This window comes from Pyxicephalus adspersus, chromosome 6 (assembly GCF_032062135.1).
Source record: "Pyxicephalus adspersus chromosome 6, UCB_Pads_2.0, whole genome shotgun sequence".
NCBI lineage: Eukaryota > Metazoa > Chordata > Amphibia > Anura > Pyxicephalidae > Pyxicephalus > Pyxicephalus adspersus.
Window position 1 is genome coordinate 25,167,576 of NC_092863.1, and position 21,328 is coordinate 25,188,903.

The 21,328-nt window shown below is 41.6% G+C and overlaps 2 protein-coding genes across 18 annotated transcripts in view; one reads left to right on the top strand and one right to left on the bottom strand.

The window, feature by feature from the left end:
• SLC26A11 (solute carrier family 26 member 11) overlaps positions 1-16,360 on the bottom strand; it is a 97,344-nt gene extending 80,984 nt beyond the window's left edge. For 5 of the 9 annotated variants that reach the window (XR_011921328.1, XR_011921327.1, XR_011921329.1 and 2 more), the window contains exons 1-8: positions 16,219-16,359; positions 12,970-13,221; positions 5,501-5,693; positions 5,333-5,418; positions 2,780-2,859; positions 2,545-2,687; positions 2,281-2,456; positions 964-1,036 (exon numbers count right to left, since the gene is read on the bottom strand). Coding sequence is in view for 5 of the 9 variants with exons in the window: in XM_072414946.1 (XP_072271047.1) it covers positions 964-1,036; positions 2,281-2,456; positions 2,545-2,687; positions 2,780-2,859; positions 5,333-5,418; positions 5,501-5,693; positions 12,970-13,191 (973 nt within the window). In the remaining 4 variants the exon portion in view is untranslated. Of the gene's footprint in view, positions 1-963; positions 1,037-2,280; positions 2,457-2,544; positions 2,688-2,779; positions 2,860-5,332; positions 5,419-5,500; positions 5,694-12,969; positions 13,222-16,218 lie in introns of all 9 variants that reach the window. The other 4 variants (XM_072414947.1, XM_072414950.1, XM_072414949.1 and 1 more) reach the window with 2 other exon arrangements.
• SGSH (N-sulfoglucosamine sulfohydrolase) overlaps positions 16,312-21,328 on the top strand; it is a 79,984-nt gene continuing 74,967 nt past the window's right edge. For 6 of the 9 annotated variants that reach the window (XM_072414952.1, XM_072414953.1, XM_072414955.1 and 3 more), the window contains exon 1: positions 16,318-16,441. In XM_072414952.1, coding sequence (XP_072271053.1) covers positions 16,357-16,441 — 85 coding nt within the window. In that variant the 5' untranslated portion in view covers positions 16,318-16,356. Of the gene's footprint in view, positions 16,442-18,880; positions 18,897-20,352; positions 20,957-21,328 lie in introns of those variants that run through there. The other 3 variants (XM_072414959.1, XM_072414960.1, XM_072414956.1) reach the window with 3 other exon arrangements.

Below are 21,328 nucleotides of genomic sequence, written 5' to 3' on the forward strand. Positions count from 1 at the left end.
TTATTCAGATAATATTCATAATCAACACAGTTGTACAGAGTGATACTTGTAATACTGGGATATTTGAACCATACCGGGTACCCACCGAATAAATTATAACATTTAAATTGTTTAGAATATGAGTAGGGGAGTGCTGCAGAAAGCCACACACTATATTCTGCATTGGGGGTGCAGCTGTCCTTGCTGATCCCCTTTCCTTATCTGCAACCTTTTCAAAAGAGGTCTCCTAACCTTAACATCCTTTTCTGTGCAGTTATTTGGCAATAATGGAACTCTCCCACTTCCATTCAGCAAGTGGCTCTTACTAAAGACTATTTGTTTAGCAGTTTCTGTAGCATTCTTTATATTCTTTCCTTTTATGGTATTGCTTGTTACTTCCCAGTTGTGTGCTGTCAAGAGGAGAACCAGGAAAATAAATTGTTGTCATACTTACTAGTAATTTTTCTTTCCTGGCTACTCCTCCTGATGGCTAAATTCCCTCCTTTATCCTGTTGCAAGCTTGTTAAACAACACCTGCAGGAAAGAGGGAGGATGCTTCAGGAGGATGGTGCCATCAGGAGGAGTAGCAAGGAAAAGTAAAATTATGTGTAAGTATGACAATAATTTTCTTCATAATTCTAATAAGAAAAGGGATTTCAGGGCTTTAGGTTTAAAAAAATATTTTAATTGTTAATATTACCTTATATCTCAAACTGTTAAAAATGTTTTTTTTATTGATAAAAAATTTAGCTTTAGACTTAATACAATTACAACTTTATCTCATTAAAGAGACACTGTAAACGAAATACTTTTATGAAAACCTGCATAACACATCATACCAATTGAAGTGTCTTGGAGAGAAACCAAAGTAGGCAAGAGTTGAAGCATACTAGCCAATCCAGATATCTAAGAGAGACATCCCTTTGAGGAAAAAAAAGTAAATACCATACCATACCATGTCTTGCTCATTATTTTGATACTCACAAAAAGCTCTAGCAATGGCAACACTCTCCAGTACTCCCATCATTGGAATGATAAAAAGGCCAACTCCAATTTTCTGGTAAGTTTAAGCAATAAAAAAAGACCATGAGGATTTACCATATAAACAACACACTGCAAATCCACATCAACTAGAACTGCTATTTTTATAAATATTTTTACATGAATGCACAGTATATCACGTGAAAGTAAAGTGCCACAAAAGTAAATTATCTTTATTAAATAAATACTGCATTATAAAAAGATACTGGACCATCTCCTTCTTTACGATGGCACATTTTGCTATCTACACCACTGCCTTTCTTTTTTTGGAAAAACCAAGTGTTCTAGAACAGGGGTAGGCAAACTTTTATGGCCACTAGGCCATTTATGGGGTGGGCAGGAGTACATTAGGCAGGACTCTGATACCCGCCCTAATGGCTCCGCCCACCACCAGGGAACGCCAGCTGAAGTGAAATCCTTCTCCTCTGTATGCATTGCGGAGGAGAGAAATTTACCCTCAGGGAGCCTGCCCTATTTACCGCAGCGGCAGAAGTATCAACGCTGGCCGTGGTAAATAGGGGAACAACAGCAAGGAGGCGGCACCGGAGCTCCGGCAGTTCCTAACGCCCCCTGGCTGATCTGGCCGGCAACCCGTGGCTCCGGATTTTCCGTCCGGCATTAGGCCAGGTGGGCCAGGGGGCGTTAGGCTGGAGCGAACTACCGGCTAGGCCATATCCGTTAAAATCCTCAAACTGGTGATCACTACTATTTACCAGCAGTTTTACTGCTGTTGCCTCGTTCACACAGTGGAGATCAATATGGCAATATTCTGGCAATATGTCATTTTACATATTGTCAGAGTGTGTTTACTACTTAAATAGTGGCAAAAGGCATAAGCCACAATGGAGATCAAGGATTCTTGTTTGAAACCCACTAATCACCATTTTTCGAAAGAGTTGCAATTGTAAAGAATGGTGGTGATAAAAACCCATTGGAGTTTCTGATGGCTGGAAACTGCTATGATGATTACAGTATGTTGATCAAACCACTGATTCACATCACTGATTTATAAATGTATGTAAACTCAAGGATCCTGCAATATAGGTTTTTCTGTGTAATACCTGTCTATATGATTGGCTACTTTAAATGAATTGTTTACCAAAGACAAATTTAAAAAATTTAAAAATTTGATTTGTCCATTTTTCTATTACTTGATATCTTCACAAGTTACCAAATATCTATTAGGGTTTAAATGTCACATGAATTGTATAGCAAATAAAAAAAAATCTTTTTATGATTTAGTAGCAAAATGTCACTTACCTGCACCATTTCACTGAAAGAAACAGTGCGATTGCCTACAGTCTCAGAGAAAGGGGGGAGATGGAATTGGGGGAGGCCTTCTGCAGTCTTCCCAGTAAGGACAAAAGGAGACAGTCCCATTACTTCAAATGAGTAGGCTACTAATCCTGCAGCCACCACCACAATTGCATTTCGGGCTATGGTAACATAAATATATATTTCAAAAATGTACCCATGAAGGCCTAAAGACTTATTGCTGAAAAAAAGTCTAATATGTTTACCTACCTGTTGTAGTCACCCAAATAATTATGTAGCTGAATCGATAACATCTTGGCATTCCTCTATATGTTCTGGGAAAATGGTCCTTCACCCATTTAAGTGCCAAAAGAAAGGCAATGCACAGAAAACCAAGGATGGCATCCCCGAATCTAGAAAACACAGATTACCTTATATTATAAAGTTCTAAATGCAAAACCCTAAACAAGCACATTTCTGAAAAATCATACATCATAGCTCTGACCTGGTTGATGAAAGTTTGTGGAAAGTTTCATAGACTTGTAAGACGAATTGGCGAGGTATATCCTTTAATCCAAGAAGGTTCTGACAGCACAAGAGGAATATTGAAAGTTGCTTTTGTAATTACTGGTACAATATTTCTCCTTGGAGTTATATTAAAGATTTGAGAGACACTATCCACTGCTAACATAAATACAACAGATATCACATAATGCTGCCTCAATAAATTATCTTAATTTATTCAATCCTGCCAATTTACTGTAGGTTAATATTTAAAAACAAGTTTCTACATACAGATTGCATTTTTTGATGTACATTAGCCATGGGGCAAAAAAATTTTTTTTTACATTTGTAGGATTTATAACCTACTTTTATATGTAAAACAGCAGCTTTCCTTTACTGCTCTACTGCTTTACAAATCTATTTGTCTGTACCTCCTGGTGGGCAGACACCTTATCTCAAAATGTAATAAAAATTAAATTGGCATGGGGAGTCTGATAGAAGAACTAACTATAATGTGCAAGAATTCCATCCATACTTGCACAGGTATTGAACCCAGAATTTTTTTTAAGCCGGGTGGTGGCCCCTGTATTATGACCCAACTTTTCGGTAACCACCCAAAAACAGCCGCATGGTTACTGAAAAGTGCTGGGTGGTGCACCCAGCTCAAAGGGGCAGGGGAGAACACTGTTGCACATGTCTAGTGCTCCCATTATTATGGAAAAAGCTGTGCAGCATGGTGGTTTAGAGGTTAGCACTCTGGCCTTTGCAGTGCTAGGTTCTCACGGTTTCCAGGTTCTCACTGTTTTTGTGTGGGTTTCCTCGTACTATCCAAAAACATGCAGGTAAGTTATTTGGCTTCCCCCACCCCCAAATGACCTCAGACAGTGTTAATGACATATGACTATGGTAGAGACGTTAGATTGTGCCCCTTTGAGGGACAGCTAGTGACATGACTATGGACTTTGTAAAGCACTGCATAATATGTTGGCGGATAAAAAGTGGATAAAAATATGAGGGGGTGCTGAGAAGTTCCTGGCTTTGCTCCCTTCCAGATGAAATAGAAAAATTAGTGTGGGGGCATATGGCAGCCTAATATCTTAGTATGTAACTGTGCAAATATCAGGTCTTTGCGATTCTTAAAACTGTTTTTAGTGGGAAGCTGTGATGGCAGAGGCACAAGCAAGTTTCACATCGTTGGAGTTACATGCCGTCATGAAGCTTTTGTTTCTCCAGGGAAAGTCAACAAAGGACATTCACACTGAGATGTCACAAACACTGGGAGAGAAGTGTCAAGACTGGGCATTTCACTGTTGAAGATGAGCCCCACAGTGGGTGCCCCCCAACCTCAACTGACCCGGCAACCTGCGTTGCCGTCCGTGAGCTGATTATTACTGAGTACTGGCGAATATCTGCAAAAAAATATAGCCCAGATACTTGACATCTCACGGGAGAAGGTTGGGTTTGTTCTCACCACTATCCTTGACATACCAAAGCCGTTTTGGCCCATTTTGAAGCTGCACAGGACTTTTTGGCTAGGTTAGTGATTGAAGATGAAACCTGGCTCCACACCTATGATCCTGAAACCAAGGAACAGTGAAAGGAATGGCGCCACAGAGGGTCACCGCGGTCGAAGAGGTTTCAAACCCAGAAATCGGCCAAAAAAGTCATAGCGTCCGTTTTCTGGGACAAAGATGGTATTCAGTTGGTAGACTACCTACCTCAGGGCTCTAGTATCACCGGACAGTATTATGCTAACCTCCTGGACCAGCTGAAGGAGGCAATTAAGATGAAACGCAGTGGAAAGTTGACCAAAGGGTTCTTTTTTTTGCAGGACAATGCACCTGCGCACACGTCCAACGTTGTGGCTGCCAAATTGAACACTCTGGGTTTCTAATCGGTCCAACATCCCCCTACTCACCTAACCTAGCCCCTTCAGACTATTATCTGTTACCGAATTTAAAGAAACACCTGAAGGGGCAACGTTTTGAGGACATTTCTGACTTCAAAGATGCTGCTGAGAGCTGGTTTGCGGCCCAACCAAAGGACTTTTATTTGAACGGTCTAGAAAAGCTGCAACTACGCTGTACCAAGTGCATCAGCATCAGGGGGGAATATGTTAAATAAATGTGTTGTTTCATAACTCTGGATTTCTTCTTTCTCGGCAAAGCCAGGAACTTCTCAGCAAGTAAGTTTGCTCCAACAATGACAGATCTAAGCTTTTTCTCATCACCAGAGCAATCTTTGCTAAATCCTCCCCCACTGCTAATGTCTTTCCTATTTAGCCATAAGGATTCTTTTGGTCAGCGGAGACCTGCAATGCACTTCTGCCAAGTGTGTTTGTTCCCTCTAATGACTAATCTACACATCTCTATATTAAATACAGTATAAATAGTTTAGAAACACATATATGTGAAAATCTACACACAAACTTGCTCTAAAATGCTACATTTGGAAATGTATGATTATTTAACGTTAGTAATTGGTATTAAAGCTGTATGGAATGCCTTTAAAACAAATAGACAAACTTTTCAAACTTTTGTGTACACAGATGTACCTTAACCTGGCTGAATCCGATTGTAATTGCTGCTGCTGAAGTAAAGGCTTTGATGACAGGATAGGATATAAAATCTAAAAGGAAACCTAAGGAAGTAAAAGAATGCAGTTAATCGCAATAGTTTGAGGTATGTAACATGAACAGTAGCAAAAAGTATGAAAGACTCACCAAAATTTAACAGCCCCATTACCAGCTGGATGCAGCCTGACAGGAATGCCAACAGAATAGCCAAAGATTTGTCACTGGATGTGTAGACTGCAACAAGGAGGGACATGATGGCTGTAGGACCTAATGTTACATCCTTGGATGTCCCAAATAGGCAATAAATAAAACATCCAACAAATGAGGAGTAAAGCCCAAACTGAAAAATATAGAGAACATATATAAACCAACTAAAAGACCTAATGCTACAGAGCAGCAATTTTTGAACTATTTGCGATTTTTTTCAATATGTACTGTGAATTTCAGAGGCATCTTTTTTTTTTTTTTTTTTTAAATATTAAACAAAAATAATTTTTGTTGAGCTAGTCCAAGGTTTACATAACAAAAAAATGGCATGTTACACAATGCACAAAAAACAAATATGAAAACAATGTCCTGAGAATACACAAGACAAATACACAAACACAATTTTATATATTTGCAGAAGGAAAAAAAGAAAGCAAAGGAATAGAGAGGAGGGTGTGATGGGGGCAGGGGGAATAATGGGAGGAGGGGTGTCCCAACCTAATGTGTCAGTTCGGTCTTTACAGTCAAACACAATAACTCACTCTGCAGATGTACTTAACTGAACCCAGTAATATCAGGTCTGGATAAATTTATCGGTCTGATTTGTCCCAGCTGTCATCATGTCTTCCATACGGTAAATCTGTCACCCTCCTTAGCCAGTGCCTAAGGGTTGCTGGTTTGTCACACTTCCACATTGCAGGAATGCATGCCTTTGCGGCATTCAAGAGATGTCGTAATAAAGAGTTTTTGTATTCCTTTTTCGACATATTAGAGACATGAAGTAATGCCAAAGCGGGTTTATCTGTAATATTATTATCTGTGAGCTTATGGACAAGGTCTGCCACCGAAGACCAGTAAGTAGACAAAGAAGGGCACTTCCAGAAAATATGCAATAACGTACCAGGAGTTGATCCACATCTCCAGCAGATATTGTCAGTATGGGGGTAGATCTTAGCCAATTTAGAGGGCGTTCTATACCAGCGAGTGGCCAGCTTGTAATTCGTCTCTTGGTATTTATTGCAAACTGCAGCCTTGTGGCTAAAATGGAGTAACATATCCTTTTCCGAAAATTTCACTTTCAAGTCCGTCTCCCACTGGGTCACAAAGCCAGGAGTTTCGGGTGCATGTACAGCTAACAGTGCCTGGGACAAGTAAGACAATGAACCTTTCAGGGGATTCCACGCTAAACACAGAGATTCCAAAGGTAACAAGGAGCGGCAAAAGGTTGCAGGCTGTGGAAGAGCGGGTAACTCATAAGTAAGTTGTATACAGTGCCAGGGATCCAAAGGGGACAACCCCTTAGCACGTTGCAACTCAGACAAGAAATACAATGACATATGCCGTAGAAAATGAAATGACTTGTAAACACCCCTGGCATGCCACTGGCGAAAAATTGCATCGGAGATCCCAGATGCAAACTCCGGACATCCCTGTATGGGAGACAATGGAGATGGATAATCAACTACCTTTTGAGAAAAGGAGAAAAACCGAGAGACTACTATGAGTTGTCCCAAACAGAGGGTGTTGCATAATAGAAGCTTTAACCGTATTTGGGGCCCATGCGAAAGCCTCAAGCCTTGGAAGTTTCAACATTTTAACTCCAATCCGAGGAGAGCCCGAAGACCATATAAACCTCATAAACTCTGACCTAAATGTATTCATATTATGCAAAGGAACATGTACCGGGAGTGCCTGTAACATATATAACACTCTAGGCATCACATCCTTCACTATATTACACCTCCCAAACCATGTAAAGGTCATTTGACGCCATTTCTGGAGGTCCTTCCTAACACAGTTGAGGAGCGGCAAAAAGTTAGGTTCCACAATACATGACAAATCAGCAGGTATCTGTGTACCTTGGTATTTAATGGAAGTAGACGCCCAGCTAAAAGGAATAGACAGTGTTAGAGCCATTTGAGTTTGTCTCGGGAAAGTAACATTCAGAGCCTCTGACTTCTGGAAATGAATTCAATAATTTGATAAATCTGCATATGTACGAAGTTCTGCTAGCAGATTAGGAAGGGTCGTGGCTGGGGAAGAGATATAAAATAACAGGTTGTCCGCATACGCTGCCACCTTGTGTTCAGAATGACTGACTTGGATTCCTTTTATATTCCTATTGGAACGGACATGTCTCAAAAAGGGCTCCAAAGTTCAAATAAATAACAACGGAGACAAGGGGCATCCCTGTCTTGTTCCATTTGTGATATTGAACGGTCGTGAGAGTTCCCCGTTTATGCGCACTCTGGCTGTGGGGGTGGTGTATAAGTCTCTAACACACTGTAAAAACCTCTCAGGCAGCCCTAAATATTCTAATGTGGTGAGAAGAAAAGACCAATCTGTGGAGAGAAGCATAAATTGCAACTGCCGGCTACAAGCGTAATACATGATGTTACCGGTCGTATTGTCCCTAGCCTCTCTCAGTGGCAAAAAACCATTCTGATCAGGATAAATAAGTTTACTTAATACTAGTGTCAGCCGACTAGCTGGTATACTGGTGAATAATTTTAAATTGCAGTTTAATAAAGAAATTGGGCGATAACTGGAGCAAGATTGGGGATCTTTATCGGGTTTCAGAAGTACAGATAAGTGCGCCACCAACGCATCAGTGGGCAATGCGTATCCTTGTGAAATAGCATTTATCACTGTTACCAAATGGGGCCCTAAAACAGAGAAAAATCTCTTGTAATATATAAGGTAAGCCCATCTGGACCTGGTGCTTTACCGGAGGCTGCATGCTTTATAGCTGTCTGCAGCTCAGTAATGGTGATCGGCTATTCAATCATTTCTATGGTCTCCGTAGATAAAGTAGGAAAGTCAGAGGCTCTGAGGTATTCCTGAATAGCTGCAATTTTATCTGGGGGGGAGGGGTCTGCCCAGAAGAACCACTTCAAAAGTTGTATAAATTGCTGCAGTATTTATTAAAAAATTGGCCAATTGCTTCGGTAGCATGAGTAGCAGTACCCGAAGAGTCTTTAATACTTGGGATATACATAGAGGCTTTTTTGGAATTTATAGCATGGACCAAGGCCTTTCTGCACTTATTTGCATGTTCGTAGTAAAAACACCTACATTTAAGCAGCTGAGATTTGGCTTTATCTCTATAGATAGCGTTAATTTGTTCACGCACTGCAAGCATGTTCGATTCCAATTCGTCTGTATTCAACTGTTTATGTTTAGTTTCTAGTTGGTGTAACTCACGGAGAAGGGTACTAAGCCGTTCAGTTTTCGATTTCATAAGTCTGTTCCCTCATTGAAAAGGAGACCCCGAACAAAACATTTATGCGCCTCCTACACATGAAGAGGATTTTGGGTTTTACCTACATTTTGTGAGAAAAAGGAGGTAAGCTCCTGTTCAAATTTCTCAGGGATCCCCAAATATCGAATATCTCAAATAACATCTCATTAACCCTCCAGGTAGTGGATCTGGGAACCTGAATAGCTGCAGAAAGAGCCAGAGTGATAGGAGCGTGATCTGAGAAAGAAAAATTGCCAATGGTCGAATCAAGTACGTGAGGAATAACATCATGTGGGACAAGGAAAAATCAAGCCTAGAGTATGTCTTATGGACTGGAGAGTAAAAAGTTTAATCCATGTCCCCTGGATGTTGAATGCGCCGAATGTCTACCAGTTGGCGATCATGTAAAAGGACCTTTAGCTTCTTACGATATGAAAAAGGCAAGTATGAGCGCCCCCTGGAGACATCCAGCGATGGATTGAGTGTTATGTCTAGATCAGCCCCGATCACCACTGTACCAGTCCCAAGTTCAGTCACCGGATCCAGCACACGTTCTAAACAAGATAACTGATTTGAATTCAGCAAGTAAACATTAACAAAGGTAAACACTTGATTATCCACTTTACCCTGCACCAAGAGATATCTTCCCTCAGGATCCAACAGCACCAGGGACAGAGACCAGGGTAGTGATTTGCTAATGAGGATACTGACTCCTCTAGACTTGGGAGTCCGGCAATGAACTATGATATCCAAATTGAAATTGGCGGTTTCGTACATAAGAATCTTATCATGTCTAAAGTGCATTTCCTGGAGGAAAGCTACTAGACAATGAGATTTTGTGAGATTGTTCAGTAAAATTGACCGTTTAGTGGGAGAGTTCAGACCTTTAACATTTAAAGAGGTAATAGACATTTTCAATCTTACAATATCTTAATCGACACCACAAGACTTATAAGTAATATTAGGACCAAATAAAAAGGGAAAAGGGCAATGAAGGACCAGTAGGATACGAAAAGGGCAGAACAATAGAGAATGGCGAAAAAGAAAAAGAAGAAAAGAAAAAGATTAAAGGTGTGATTTCAATGTAAGTATAAATACTAAGGATAACCCTACAGGTAAGGAGGACTATAGAATATATATTTACTTTCTCTAACCTCTCACTGAGGTACAGGACCTATGTGGGGAGTGTGATACACAAGGCCAGTGGAGCACAAGGCCAGTGCTCTTACCCATGGCTTTTAGTAAATACAAGTTAAGTGGCAAAGCTTGAACCCTTATCAGGATTATATCTGTTCCAAATTCAAAACTAATGTTATAACAAAACATTAAACAGCCAAGAATGTTTGAACTAATACCAAGACACTACAGCCTATAAGCAACCCTTAATATTGTAATTAACGGACTATATTTGTGGAAACCCTACCAGTACACCACCTGACAGGGGGAACCTTGTGCAATGGATAACTGAGGCCATCACAGTATAATAAAAAAAAAGGGGGGCTATAGTTTAGAGAACACGAGAACTATGTACTCACCGTCATTCCAGTGTTGGTCCATGACAGTCATACGTCACTCATTTATCAAAGATAACTGTAAACTGGAAGTGGCAATGGTCAAAACCTAACCAAACCGAAACATGGCTATAGAGAAATAGCAGTGTTAGGGGGAGTACTGGAGACCTATGTTCTGGTCAATGACTGTCATAAGTCACTCATTCATCACAGATAATTGTAAACTAGAAGTGGCAATGGTCAAAAACTATCCAAACCAAAACAAGAGAAATAGCGGTGTTAGTAGGTGGCAACCAAATGGTCCTTGCCACCTAAACCCTCACAAGACAGTCTAGGTGTTGGTCATCAACACCACTGCTATTATTACTGTTGTAGTAGACCAGAATACTACTTTATATTCATATAATAGCTCATATGCAAATAAGGAAAATATTAACAAGCAATATCCAAACATTGAGAAGCTACCCTAATAATGCAGAAAGTTGTATACATTAAGTGACGAACACTTCCGGTCAATCAGACTTTCTCCAGTCTTCCCTAGAGAAAGTAGGTAGTAACAGTCCAATCAGGATATACCCAAAGATGGCAAAGTCACAGATCTGCTGCATATCATCGCACAGGGTGATCAGGGATGTTTGCGATATAGGCTTCCTGCAATTCGAATGTCTAGGCTTCATTCCTGCTTGGCGATTTGGCGAATGTTGAATGGCCCGCGGTCGTGGTGTTCGTCTCCTAGCATTCCTCAGGTTTGACTCAAAAGAGAAATCCTGTAGGTCGTCTGACCAGTTCAGCCAGTCAGGAATAGGAATAGCTTCTGTTTCCAGGAAGGTGAACAGTGCTGGGAGCTGCACTGGGGTGTGGAGAGTAAAGGTGGAGCTATTCCTGTTAATCACCAGATGGAACGGATGACCCCACCTGTAGGTGGCAGCCCCTGGGGTAAGAAATTCCAATAGCGGCCTTAGGGTTTTCCTCATGCGCAGTGTATGTGCAGATAGGTCGGAAAACAATTGAATCCTGGCCCCATCAAACTAAATAGTACCTTTGGACCAAGCATTATGCATAATCTGCTCCTTTACTGTAAAGTAGTGCACACGGCAGAGCACATACCTAGGGATAGCACCTGAAGGTCCCCTCAGGGATCCCATTCTATGCACCCTGTCCAGTTCTATATGCTCAGTGACCAGCCTGTCCAACACCATATTAAGGATGACTGATACTGTCACCTTTAATTCTGACCCCAGGAGTAGCTTCCGGTATGCCTCTCAGCCGTATAATATTCTGTCTCCCTCTATTCTCCTGGTCATCTATTCTAAGTGCTAATGATGATAGAAAAGAATGTACGTGCACTTGTAAATGCTCCAAGGCTGTAATTCATGAATCTGCATGCAATGTAGTTGATTCCAGTGCAGTCAACCTTGTATCCACTGCAGTGATATGGTGCTGAGGGGATTCTGTTTTTTCCCTAAGAGAATTCTCCAAGCTGTGGCTAAAGATTCAAAATTTGCCTTACTTGGCAAAAACTTTAGGAGAGTTTGCAGATTACTGGGAAGGCTTTGTTTCTCTGCAGGAGAAGATGAACTCCAGCGGTCAGGCACAGAAATGCTGGAGAGGGAGGAGGGGGTGAGTCTGGGCTGTCAGCTTGTGTCCAGACTCTTTATCCTGAAGCCTCTGATCTGACCTCCTGGCTGGGGTTTGCCATCTTAGTTGTTTCCCGGTCTGGGGGAGTCTGAGAGGAAATATTGGTGGAGGTCAGATTTCTTGGCTGACCTACATGGTTCCTTGGGTTTCTTGTGCCTGGGCATGAAAGATTCAGCTGGCTGCAAATGGGTTCAAGCTCTGAAAAGGGTTAATAAGCCAGGGTTGGCACTGAGCTCCAGGTAAAAGCTGCTCACACTAGCATTGCATAGCCACGCCCCCTAGTCCAGAGGCATTTTTTAACCAGTTGGCTACAAAAAGTTTTCAACTCTCAAACAACGTGATTTTAAATTGGTGCATGCATAAAGCTTTGTCCGATGATCGTCCCCTTTGACAAATGGTCATATGAATCTTAGGCAATGGTCCCTCAATGTCAATTGTCAATCCACCCTCAAGGACTGATGAATGACCACTGTGCATTTTTATGGAACAGAGCAGGGTGCTACTTGCTAGTCCACCTTTCTCCACAGAACAGAATAGTGCTGTGTGCACAGCCCTTGTTCCTCTGTCACTGGAAACTATGATTCCAGCATATCATTAGATGTCTGTATGGGGCTTAATGGTATGCAAAGGGGTGAGTGTTACCTTTTCGCAAATGCTTTGCTTTTTTTTTTTTTATTGGGGGGGGGGGGGGGGGGGAATTGGAAATTGTTAGAACATCTGTCAAGCTTCCATTATGGACTTTTGTCTTTGTCATTACCTTCACCTTCCATGATGTCAGGAGCACAGAAATCAACACAGACAGCAGGTCTTTATTGCAATAAAAGCTGGCAGTTGATTTTAAAAAAGCAGTAAGCTGAGCATGCAGGTATATTTATCTATACGTTGCAACCTTTTTTAGCCATAGTTACACTTTAAAGTGAAACCAAACCCACGCTACATACCTATCCCTATTCAATTGCAGGGCACTGCCATCTTCTGCCATTTCATTGATGTTTCACTTATTTGAAGTGTTTTCTTACCTCCACAGGTAGGCCAGCTACCTCTGCATAAGCTAGAGCCTGGGGTACCACTGTAAGTCCAACCGTAAGTCCAGCAATTAAGTCAAGCTGCAGCCATTGTAGAGAATATTTTGGTATCCAGTAGAGGAATGGTAACCTCCTCTGTACTGCTTCCCAAGAGCAGCATCTGGCCAATACTGAAGCACTGCTACTTCTTCCTTGTTGGTCACCAAGGCAATCCATATTTGCCAATTATAGTCACGTTATCCCTTTCTAAGGGAGAAACCAGAAAGAGAAGAAAAACTTAGAGGCTGTGTAGTGTGAGAACCTACCATCAATTAAAACCAAAAAAAGGGTAAAAACGGAATCAAATATGTTAGATCTATACTTAAAGCAATTTCTTTACTGCCAATGTGCCTCAAAACAAAACAAATGTTGGTAACGATAGCAGCTATATAAATAATTTATGACCAAGTAGCCCATTTTGCTTGGGGTGGGGGGTAATGAAAGTTTAGATGGCTTTACTGATAAAACTTAAGATATCCAAAGGGGATGTTAGAAAATGGCAGGGCAGGTAAAAACTTAAGAGACTCTGCCACCATGATATTGTCTCCTTTCTAATTTTCAGTTCAGGACTAGAGCCATATATAGAATGATATAGTTAGATATACAGGAATAGACAATTTGGTTTGTCCTGACTGCATTTCCTATGATATATATGGTTTCCACAGAACTATCACTATTTTATTTCCTTCCACCCCTTATTCGCTCTTCATAAGAACAAACCTGACTTTTTGCTGAGTTGTAGGATATGTTCCTATTGCCACTCCTTTTGCCTGATATTTGTAGCTTTTGTCATATATATTACAATGTGCACAATCTTCTTCAAATTTACCACATCATTTACCATGTAATGCCAGTGTCTACCTAAACATTTAATTATTATTATTAAACAGGCGTTATATAGCGCCAACATATTACACAGCGCTGTACAATAATTAGGGGTTGCAAATGACAGACTAATACAGACAGTGATACAGGAGGAAAGGACCCTGCCCCGAAGAGCTTACAATCTAGTAGGTGGGGGAATTTACACACAATAGGAGGGGAGATATGTAGTGGTGGGAAGTAGTGATGGTTTCAAAAGGCAGAAGAAGATGGGTAGGCAAGTTTGAAAAAAATAAGTTTTGAGTGCTCTTTTAAATAAGCAGAAAGTAGGAGCAAGCCAAATAGGACGAGGAAGACTCATTCCAGAGAGTTGGGGCATCTCTAGAAAAGTCTTGTATCCATTCGTGTGATGTGGTTATGAGTGAGGAAGTCACTAGTAGGTCATTGGAGGAGCGGAGAGAGCAGCTGGGGAAGTACTTTTTTACCAGGTCAGAAATGTAAGTAGGAGAAAAACTGTGGAGGGATTTGAAGGCAAAGCACAGGAGCATGAATTTGATTCTAAGGTGAAATAAAAACCAGTGTGGAGATCTGCAAAGAGACGCAGCAGAAGAGGAGCAGTGGGAAGAATGGATGAGTCTGGCTGCAGCATTCATAATAGATTGTAGAGGAGAGAGTCGGGTTAGTGGAATACCAGAGAGGAGGAGGTTACAGGAGTCCAGACTAGAGATGATAAGACCATATACAAAGAGTTTGGTGGTCTCAGGGGACAGGTAGGGGCGGATTTTAGAGATGACAGGACCTGGATATGTTCTGAATATGGGGGGTAAATGAGAGGGCAGAGTCAAAGGTGACACCAAGACAACGTGCCTGAGGGGAGGGCCGAATAACCGTGTTGTTAACAGTTAGATATATGTCAGGGGGAGATTTGGAATTTTAGGGGGGGGGATGATGATGAGTTCTGTTTTGTCCAGGTTGAGCTTCACAAATCGGCCACACATCCATAATGAGATGGCTGACAGGCAGCATGAGACTTTATCCAGGACTGAGGGAGACAGGTCAGGGGTTGACAGATAGATTTGAGTGTCATCAGCATACAGATGGTGGGTGGGACATCCCCACTCGCATCATCTGGGAGGATGTGACATCTTCAGGGTTGATGCAAGTGGTGATGTATTCGAGGGGTGTGGCCGGGTGGGAAATTTAAACGCAGATTACAATGTAATCTGCTTTTTAATGGCTTTTACAGTAAAAAAAACTATACATCATACAATAAAAGTACATTTTTAATTTTATATATTTTTTGAAATTACATTGTTGTCTATTTCATTATTTTTTTTTAAATTATTATTTATAATTATGTATTATATTATAGCTGATGATTATAATATAATAAATACATATAATTATCATACCCGGGAGTTAATCCCAAGAATTACAGGCCCACAGTATAAACAAACATTTCTATGCAAAAAATTAGGATCGCACGCTAGGGGGGTTAAAACCCCAAGGTTAAACGCTGGGGAAACAGTCCATGTAGACTAAGCCTAAAACACAGCAAAAAATAAATTAAACTCTGGCTTTACAAATATTTAAATATATACCCTGCTAGGTTGTGTTACAAGGCAGAAGGAAATGTTTTCAAAGCATGTTCCTGCATCTGGTTTTGTTGTGAAACAAAAGGAAAAGCTACATTTTTTGATGAACTGCTCTACATTTAACGAGAGTCCACATTTAACTCCATTAAATGGGATACATTTTAAATGTAGCATGTAATAAATGACATGCATTGTTGCAATACGTATTGCATTAGGGTGCCTCTTGGTAGGAATTAAAACAGCAGCCCCGCACAGCTTCACTGGGACTTTTTAAAATTAAAGGTTCCATATAAAATAAGCACAGATTTTGTAGGCTGGTCTGCAAAGTCCTGTAATTATTATACAGTATTTATATAGAGCCATCATATTACACAGCGCTGTACATAGTCCATAGTCATGTCACTAACTGTCGCTCAAAGGAGCTCACAATCTAATGTCCCTACCATAGTAATATGTCATTAATGTAGTCTAAGGTCAATTGTTAGGGAGAAGCCAATTAACCTAACTGCATGTTTTTGGGAGGTGGGAGGAAACCGGAGTAAACCCACGCCGACACGGGGAGAACCTGCAAACTCCATGGAGATAATGTCCTGGCTGGGGATCGAACCTGGGACCTAGTGCTGCAAAGGCCGGAGTGCTAACCCCTGAGCCACCGTGCTGCCCAGGTATGAGATGAATAATGGGCTTCACGCACAACAATACAAGAAACCTTAGCATATACACTTGTCAGCTACTAATAATAAGACTTTATTGTGTGCAATCACATTCTATAAAGAGAAATACATACCTAGACAGCATGATCATCACTGACATACCAATACATTCAAGAACCTGCCATCTCCGCCGGCGAGGAGGAGTGACTTGTCCTAGATCATATGACAATGGGGAGTGTTCAAAGAGGGCAGGAAAGAAAAGTACAAAATCAATGGATTCTCTGCTTGTCTACTGCTGGCTGCTTTACAGCGTCCTAGTATCTTCTGGGCTTGGCCGAAACGTGCTGCTTATAATTGGTAAGTGTGGCCGCCCTATACGAGGTTATGTGTGATGAATGGGCGTAAATTGCCAGCAGTGCCCATAGTAAAAGGCTTCAGACATATGAAATCTGCTCTGTACAACAAGGGGATAAAAGGGTTACGTCAATCGAAAGCACAGATACTTTGCTAGTGTCAATACAAATAATTTAGCTTCGGTCACGGTATCAAAGACTACGGTAAGAGGGGAAACAAACTAGAAATGATGCTGGGCGCCATTTTACCGGAGCCATGATTAGCATTGTGACACTCGCATTGAGCCCAAGGAACATGGTGGACAGAGTGGAGGCTCAGAAGGGTGAACCCCTCTCCATTCTGCCTTGATCGCCGCGGAAGTAATAGGAAGCGCTGGCTGCTGCATTTACACCCGCTTTAATTCAGAAAGCAGTCCAGTCCGCAGGACTAGGTGTTGATCAACAAACTACAGTTTTGTGACTGAGTAGTGACAAGGCTGATAGCCAGGTCTTATTCACTCTTGTTTTTATCCTAATGTAGTGCAGGTTTGTGGCTATAGCCTATATAAAACTGCTAATACTGCTCAGATTTCTGAGAAACAACATAAGGTTATCAGGCCATCACAGAACAATACTTTGGGTGGGCTTTGTGCGACTATGTAGAGGGATTAAAAGGGAAATATAAGTGCAGAGACTGTAAATAGTGCTGCAGCATTTTATACTTTTTTTTTTTTTTTTTTATTTCAATGGAAGGCCATAGTTGTGGAATGAGCTGTATGAGAGAATAGTCATGACGAATTTCTTCATACTATATTCAGATTTAAATAACAATCTGTATACATCTAAGGCTACGAACACGTTAGATGATTCTCGTCTGATAATCGCCTCAGGGCTGATATTGGACAAGAATCTGTCATGTGTACAGCGCTCGTCGTTCATGGATCCGTCCTGCCAGATCCATGAATGACAAACGATCATAATGAAAGTGGTAGGGAGGGAGCAGGTGCAACTCGTTGTTCCCTCCCCTCCCCTCCCCACCCCATAGAGCAGAACGGCTTTGTATGTTCAGCGCTTGTTCATGCATCGTTAAGTCATTTTTTGTTGGAAAGGATCGTGAAAAATCCTTTCCAACAAAAGTTGTTGTACGTTTGCTTGTTGTACGTAGCCTAAAGTCTACATAATAATATTCTTTTGGTAAGTATATATTTTTTTTGTAAAATATTGATCTGTACTTTGTTTTTATAGTATCATGCATCACAAAAGCCTGAAATATTTTTGTAAATATTAGTATGCTTTATATAAAAGTATCAATTTCATATGATGTACTATTTATTATTTAGGGATTTAGGCGGTGCAGTTAACGCTTTCACTAGTAAACTGTGCCTGCTGTTGAGATGCAGCATGTAGTTTCTCACCATTGGCTACCCCTAGGTAATAAATGGTGGCAGTACTGAGTGAATCCTCTCCAGTTGCACCTAGATACTTATGAGGTAGAGCTGTCAACTTCTGGGGGCGATTGTGGATTGGTGGGCAAAGCACAATCTCTTCTCAACAAAACCAGGTAGTCTTCAGAAGCATAAAATTGGTCCCAATAAAACCAAGTGTGTCCAAAACTTTCTGTTCTATGGTCTCGGAAAGCTATTAGGTTCCATGTGCCTGATGTCTTTCACTCTGGTAAACCATTGCTGTAGAGTAGGAGAGTGGGCTGTTTCCACATAGAGACACAGGCTTTTGTGGCATTCAAGTGGGGTTGTATCAGAGAGTGCCGATAGCTCTTCCTGGACATTGTGGCATTTCCTTTTCATATTACAATTGGGGGTATCCTTTCCACCCTCTAAGTCACACATAGGGAGTGAAAAATTTCCAGGAGGGATCTCAGGATGGGGCCCATGCGTACAGTATTCCCAGAAACGTCCAGCAGGATGTGTATGCTGGAACCATTAAAGTCCAGAGAGCCTTTGTGCCACATTGCATAATGTCCTCTTTTAAGTTGTAAAAATGTACTCTGCATCATGTCTCTGGGGGACGTTTTACCATCTGAATACACTCTATGTACTCTGTCTTTTACAATCTCTGTGGTGGCAGGACGTTTAAGTAGAGTGTTGAAAAATGCCTTGACTGTAGCTTTAAGATCGCTTTTAGAGGTGGCTTCAGGTAGTCGGCAGGATTTTGCCTGGTTTGAGAACAAATTACAGCAATCTACGTCACCTGATCTCGCGCATTGCGAAATTGGGTGAAGCGGGAAGAAGAACCCAGAAGGGAGAAAAAGATGTGGACGCCCAGCGCTTCCTCTTCGCTGGGCCGAAAACGAATACCGGGACGACACAAGACCCAAATGAAGAAACCTCCCAACGAATCTACGGACCTGCAGGATTTAAGATCAGTGTGTTTTTTTTTTTGTTTTTTTTTCGGGGGTTTTTGGTATCTTCCTGCTGAATGACACTGATGGCAGATCGATTTACTCGCCAAACACACTGCTTGTAAGTTCCAAAGAGTAATTATTCCACTAGATATACAGTATAGGTTACAGCAGAGTTTAAAGAATGTTTTTGAGCATATTTTGAAGGGAAAATCTGGTAAATTTGAAGCCCTAACAACTTCTTCTAGGTTACTAACTAGCTGAAAATACAGGTGGATTAGAACATACTAACACACAAAAGGAAAAAACAGGCTGTTGTGACACAGATAGTATATGTACTGTCTAGTAGATACTGTGGGTGATAATTTTTGGAAGGGTTAAAAACAAAGATGTTGGTGCAGACGAGACTTAGTGAAGATCCTACTCCGACCTGCGTATCTCTGGCTTAATAGGGCTATAGAAGATGGGGAAACAAAAGAGAGCAAAACCCCCGGGACTAGCATCAACAAGGGGACAGAGAGGTAACAGTACGTACTCCACTGCAACGCTACCTCTCCCCAGCCACTTCAGACCTGGGCGTACTAGACAAGAAGGCACTATCATCTTCATTGAGCTCTCTGGCAGCACATGCAGACGGCATCCATGTGCAAACACCGACCAGGATAGGAGCCCACTCACTCCACACACTCTCAGGTATCCCCAGACTATCCTGCGTCCCAGCTGGCAGATCATGATTACCTGCAATCCCTGCAGACCCTCGAGGCACTCACACCCTCCCCCTGCAGACATGGACTCAGGATCCTCTCCCTCCTCCAGCAACAGCCCCATGCAGTTGAGTATGCCTCTGATACAGGCTCAAGAAACAGACACGGGGGATGATCACACAGAATCCAGTCCCTTCATTACAGCATCATCAAGAGGGACACTCACAAGGGACCCAAGCCTAGCTACAACAACCATCAGCTCTGCTTTGGTAAGCACCCTTCAGCCTCCTGCCCCCGCAAGTTTGACATGACAGAATCCAACATTAACCCTTCAGGGTATGTCTCATACTGCATCCTCTGCAGAGCCCCAGACCCAATCATCCAGGGTGCCTGATTATAGACCACCTCAGAGGGATCTTTTTGTCCCCAAAATGGGTCACCCTAGCACCTTAGGGACAACAAGTACAGGTTACTATCTTGGACGCCTCCTCATGGCAGGAATACCTACATAGCTTACCCACCAAGGAGGATTTCTGCTTCCTAGTTACTGAAGTGAAAGGCCTGCCGAACTGAAATACACACCCTGAGAACAGGTCTGTGCAGTTTAGAAAAAGTTGACTCAATAGATGATTATAAGGTACCAAAGCCAGGGTCACTCAACTACATTAACAAGTTTCTACTCAAGCAGCTGCGATGAGGGACCTTCAGCTTCATGTTGAAGATCTGGACAATAGAGGGGAATTTAACAATATTCATATCAGGGGCTACTCAGACCTCCTATTTAGGAACAGTGACCCAGGCTATCTTTCATAACATACTAGGTCGCCCTGCCATCGAACCACCCAACTTGGACTGGGTGCCCCCCCCCCAGGCCTCGAGATGTTATATGCAGAGTGCAGGACTTTTCGGTCTGGTAATATATCATGAAGCTAGCCAGAAATATGCGCACCATTGAAACTGATGGCGCGGTGGTACAATTATTTCCAAATGTCACTCTTCAATGACGAAGAGTTCTACAACCATTGCTTACTCACCTGCTAGATGCACCCATTCCATATTGCTGGGAATATCCATTCAGCCTGACAGCAGGCAAACAGGGCAGATCAGCCGCGCTTCAACACCCAGAAGATCTACCATTATTTTGCTTCATTCTGGAGATACCACAACCTACTATATCTGGATGAGATCTCCTACTGACTTTTAAAGTTCTGGCAAATGCAAATGCCAAGTGGTCTGCTTCTGGAAAAGAAGATGCTGTGAGAATCCTCACCAGAAACAACAGAACATATATGTGGAACCACATAATGGAATATGCCATTTTTCTTCAGGCAGTGATCCAGCTTCTGCTCCCTACGTTTTGCACTGACTTCTCTGAACATACTACTTACCTTATGACGAGATACACATCAGGAATATCACAGCTCCTAGATCTCAAGTGGGTTGACCTTCTCTGTCAGAATGCCTGTCCAATGGACACGTAAGCTATACAAGAACACTGATTTAGTATAATAATGTTTATTTTATGATCTGTGTTATACTACATGTAAATGAACATGTTAGATGAGCCATATTTCTCCTTTACTACTGACACTGAAATGACATACCCATGTTCAAAAACTGTGTACCTGCATAGACGATTTGTTGTAAAGGAGATCTATCCTATTGTAAAGCCCTGTGGGCTACGTAATAGCAAGTATTCCCTGGTTAGTTCCCACCAAAGTATGACTTAATTCACTGGGACAGAGGCTGGATGGCTAGCCGAATATGTGTCTTATAGATAATAATCTATGGATCTAGTACCCCCAGTTGCCTTTAGTAATAATGGCCCCTTTAGTACCAATTTTCTTTC